Below are 4,667 nucleotides of genomic sequence, written 5' to 3'. Positions count from 1 at the left end.
ATTTTCCCTGTTTACCTGCTTCCAAATGACTGAACTATGATAGTTTTGTGTTCTGATGTTTTGAAAGAAAAACAAAGGAAACCTACATCATGAAATAATAAGCAGGGAAAACTGGAATCAGTTGTTAGAAGTGGAAGGAATAACCAGATCTGGCATTAAGGGACCTGGGAACACATCTTCCACCCTGGGAACATGTTTATGTGGACTTTGAAACTGTTCACTTTTAAAACAAACCCAACAACAAAGAATAAAATGTTCTGATGTTGCTTTTATTCCAAGAATTGTGCATACTCTTTCTGGACACCACAGTTATGTCACTTCATCCACAGCACCTACACAACAGCACCATGAGGGTGTTCAGGGAGGGCTCTTGGGAACCCTGTCCTCCAGCCAGTCAATGTGACTGAGTCTGCCATCAAGGGCCAATGTAGCTGGCCCTGAGTGGTCCCTTTGTATCTCCCAACTCCTTTGGCAGTCAAGAAGTGGAACTCAATGTCCCTTGATCCCATGCTTCCTGGATCCGGGCCCTGTCCTGTTGTCCTGATTGTATCAGATGACAATGCATGCAACCCTCTATCTCAGAAAGGAGGGTCTCTCTGGTCATGGGCTTCTTCTCTGTCCACAATGCTCCAGAGGCACTGCTTGGAGTTCTTGCCCTGGCAGAGGGTAGCCATATAGTTTGGCCACAGCTGAAGTCACAGTCCTCTTAAGCCTGGGACCAGGCTACTGTGAGGAAGCTAGGAGGCTGTGGCAACCTCCATAGGCTGGATCAACAAGGTGGTAGCCTGGAGTGGATAATAGCGGCCCCGCCATGTTTTCCAGAAGATTCCCTTCTTACGCTGCTGCCGTTGCAGTGGGATGGAGTGGAAGTACTGCCCATTGAGGTTAGAGTGACCACAGGTGCCAAACCACCAGCCACCTGCCAAGTCAGAGGAGAAGAGACATGGTCAAGGTCTTGGGATTTCATATGGAGAGAGGGGGGTAGGATCAAAGACAAGATGGGGCTTTGGCTTTTAAAAATATATTTTTTCGGGCTGGAGAGATGGCTTAGCGGTTAAGCGCTTGCCTGTGAAGCCTAAGGACCCCGGTTCGAGGCGCGCCCATTCTCTCTCTCTCCCTCTATCTGTCTTTCTCTCTGTGTCTGTCACTTTCAAATAAATAAATAAATAAAAATTAAAAAAATATATATATTTTTTCTTTATTTATTTGAGAGAGAGGAGAGGCAGAATGGATATACCAGGGCATCCAGCCACTGTAAATGAGCTCCAGATGCATGCACTCCCTTGTGCATCTGGCTTATGTGGGTCCTGAACAGGCGAACCAGAATCCTTTGACTTTGCAGGCAAATGCCTTAACTGCTAAGCCATCTCTCCAGCCTCCAGGGGCTTTGGATTTTAACACCTTTTTTAAGTCTTATCTTTTTGTTTTATTTTATTATTAATATTTGTTTTTTCAAGGTAGGGTCTCACTCTAGCCCAGACTGATCTGGAATTCATTATGTAGTCTCATGCTGGTCTCGAACTTATGCTGGGATTAAAGGCTTGTGCCACCATACCTGGCTTTTTTGTCTTTTTTCTATATTTTATTTTAATTTATTTATTTGAGAAGGAAGAAGAGAGAGAGAAAAGGCACTCCAGGGCCCCCAGCCACTGTAAACAAACTCCAGATGCAGGCACTACCTTGTACATCTGGCTTATGTGGGTCCTGAGGAATTGAACCTGAGTCTTTGGCTTTGCAGGAAAGTACCTTAACCACTCAGCAATCTCTCCAGCCCTGTCTTTCTTTTTTTTTTTTTTTTTTTTTTTGAGGGTTTCCATCCCAGGCTGCCCTTGAATTTCCTATGTAAAGATTACTTTGAACTCCTGATCCTTCAGTCTCTATCTCCAAAACGCTGGGATTAACAGGTCTGTGCAACCAAGCCCTGCTGATTTTATACTTTAAAATTTTTTTAATTAATCTATTTGTTTGTGGTGGGGGGTTGTACACACATGCCACACATGTGTCACTTTACTCTTAGCTTTATGTGGGTGCTGGGGAATTGAACCTTATCTGGCAGGCTTTTCAAACAAGCATCTTTAACCACTGAGTTATTTCCTCTGAACCCATGATTTTATATCTTTTAAATTGGAAGACTTTGGTAATTGTTGTTGAACTGTGTTCTGAGGAACTCTGCCTGGGACAAAGCCCCCCACACAGTCCCCTTCTCCACAATCACAGCATACAGCTTTTTTTGTGATCTTATTTCCTATGCCTGGCATGTAGCTAACATTTCTTAAAAGATTTCTAGGGCTTGGTGGTGGACATCTATAATTGTAGTACTAGGGAGGCTGAGGCAGGAGCATAGAAAATTTGAGGCCAGCTCAGGCCACATAGTGAGATGCTGTTTTAATATTTTATTTTTATTTATTTATTTGAGAGAAAAAGAGGGAAAGAGAGAGAAAGAGAGAGAGAAAGAAAGAAAGAAAGAGTAGGCACATCAGTGCATCCAGCCACTGCAAACAAACTCCAAACACATTCTGCATCTGGCGTACGTGGGTCCTGGGGAATCAAAACTTGGACCTTTGGCTTTGCAGACAAGTGCCTTAACTACTAAGCCATCTCTCCATCCTCAGATGTTGTTTTAAAAAACAAAACAGTCCTAGAGAGAAGGCTTACTGGTTAAGGCACTTGCCTGTGAAACCTAAGGACCCATGTTTGATTCCTCAGTACCCATGTAAGCCAGATGCACAAGGTGGCACATATGTCTAGAGGTCCTTTGCAGTGGCTAGAGACCCTTGTTTGCTCCTTCTATCTCTCTCAAATAGACCAACTCAAAAACAAACAAAACGAGGAGGATTGGGTGTAGCTCACATGGCAGAGTGCTTGACTATTTATACATGAGGCTCTGGGTTTGGTCCACAGCACCACATAAACTGAAGCACATACCTGTAATTCCAGCACTCAGGAGATAGGAAGATCAGGAGTTCAAGTCCAGCCTTGGTTGTTTGAGGCCTGCCTGGACTACACAAGATTCTGTCTCAAAAACAAAACACCAGGGGCTGGAGAGATGGCTTAGCAGTCAAGGTGCTTGCTTGTGAACCCAAGGTTTGATTCCCCTGAACCCACATAAGCCAGATACACATGGTGATGATTCATCTGAAGTTTGTTTGCAGTGGGTGGAGGCCCTGGCATGCCCATTTTTTTCCTCTCTCTCTATCTGCCTTTCTTTCACTCAAATACATTAAAAAAAACAAACAAAAAAAAAAAAAAAAAAAACCAATAGCCAGGTGTGGTAGCACACCTTTAATCCCAGCACTCAGGAGGCAGAGGTAGGAGGATCACCATGAATTCAAGACCACCCTGATACTACATAGTTAATTCCAGGTCAGCCTGTTCTAGAGCAAGACCCTACCTTGATAAATCAAAACCAAAACACAAAAAAATCTCACCAGGGCTGGAAAGATTGCTCAATGGTTAAAGGTGCTTGCTTCCAAGGTTTGATTTCCTAGTACCCATGTAAAGCCAGATGCAGAAATTGGCACATACATCTGGAGTTTGTCTGCAGTGGCTAAGAGGCCACCTATATGCATTCATTCATTCAGTCTCTCTGCTGCAAATATTTTTTTAAAAAAACCACCAAAACAAGGGTTTGTAGCTTAGTGGTAGAGTGTTTGTCTAGCATGTACAAGACCCTGGAGTTGGTTTTCACATCTTGTTTCCTACACAGAGGCCAGACTGTGCCTTGGATGTTATAAGAATAAGTGAGACAAGGCCTTATCTTAGTAGATCCTTCCATAAATATTCTCATTGAGTTTTCATAATAATCTTATGAAGTGGGCACCATGATTATATCAATTTTAAAGACAGAAAAGCTGAGATGGAGATACTAATTCAATGAGTGGCCCAAGACAGCAAAGTAGGTAATGAGAAGGTGGGACAGGGCATCACACCTTGGAGTTGAAGGTAGGGTATAGTAGGGTAAAGCCTGCTTACCCGAGAGGCTCTTTGCACAGTTAAGATCCCTGCGAAGGTCATGGTCTTGGTCCCATGTGGAAAAGGGCAGGGAGAGGCCACTGGGTGAGACATTGGAAGCTCCCAGTTCATTGGCTGTGGGCTCTGTGAGTTGCAGGCTATAGGCTGTGTCTTCACCCCCCAGGTGAATGGGGAATTGCAGAGATTTGGCATTGCCATCCCAGTCCTGGAGTTGTATAGCCAGGTGGCTTCCTCGATCCCCTGTGATGCTATGCATCTTTTCGAGGCCCAGCCAGAATTCACCTACAGCAAACGAGACTTCCCAGTGAGGTGGGTCTGCCTTCATGGCCCATCCCCTCCTCCCTTGCCTCTGGCCCTGTCACAAATACTTACCTTGGGGATCTCCAAAGCCTGCTTTGTAGGCTTCCCAGGGCTGATTAAAGTCAACAGAGCCATCCTGGCGTCTCTGAATCACTGTCCAGCCTCCTTCTGCCCAGAGAGATAAAGTCAGCAGGTGTTCCCTCTTCACAGGGACCCTGACAACCCTGTCTGATGCCTCCCAGGCCTGGGAGCTGAGATCCCCAATCCTAGGGAGGACAGCACACACCTCATTCCTCTCAGGGGAACTTGAGGAAGGTGAAATAGAGGGATGAATATTGTGGGCAGATTGGGGAATCAGGTTAAAACTTAGTTCCAAGGATATGCAGGGAAATCTG

At 44.9% G+C, this 4,667-nt stretch overlaps 1 protein-coding gene across 2 annotated transcripts in view; it reads right to left on the bottom strand.

The window, feature by feature from the left end:
• Positions 1 to 248: 248 nt before the first annotated feature.
• The window catches only part of Angptl4 (angiopoietin like 4), a 9,171-nt gene continuing 4,752 nt past the window's right edge, over positions 249 to 4,667 (bottom strand). Inside the window, exons 5-7 of one of the 2 annotated variants that reach the window (XM_045150245.1) lie at positions 4,345 to 4,437; positions 3,973 to 4,254; positions 249 to 919 (exon numbers count right to left, since the gene is read on the bottom strand). In XM_045150245.1, the coding sequence (XP_045006180.1) occupies positions 738 to 919; positions 3,973 to 4,254; positions 4,345 to 4,437 (557 nt within the window). In that variant the 3' untranslated portion in view covers positions 249 to 737. Of the gene's footprint in view, positions 920 to 3,972; positions 4,255 to 4,344; positions 4,441 to 4,667 lie in introns of both variants that reach the window. The other variant, XM_004672180.2, reaches the window with a different exon arrangement.

Source organism: Jaculus jaculus, chromosome 5 (genome assembly GCF_020740685.1).
Source record: "Jaculus jaculus isolate mJacJac1 chromosome 5, mJacJac1.mat.Y.cur, whole genome shotgun sequence".
NCBI lineage: Eukaryota > Metazoa > Chordata > Mammalia > Rodentia > Dipodidae > Jaculus > Jaculus jaculus.
The sequence above is the reverse complement of the archived record's forward strand: the minus strand, read 5'-3'. Positions and strand labels throughout refer to the sequence as shown.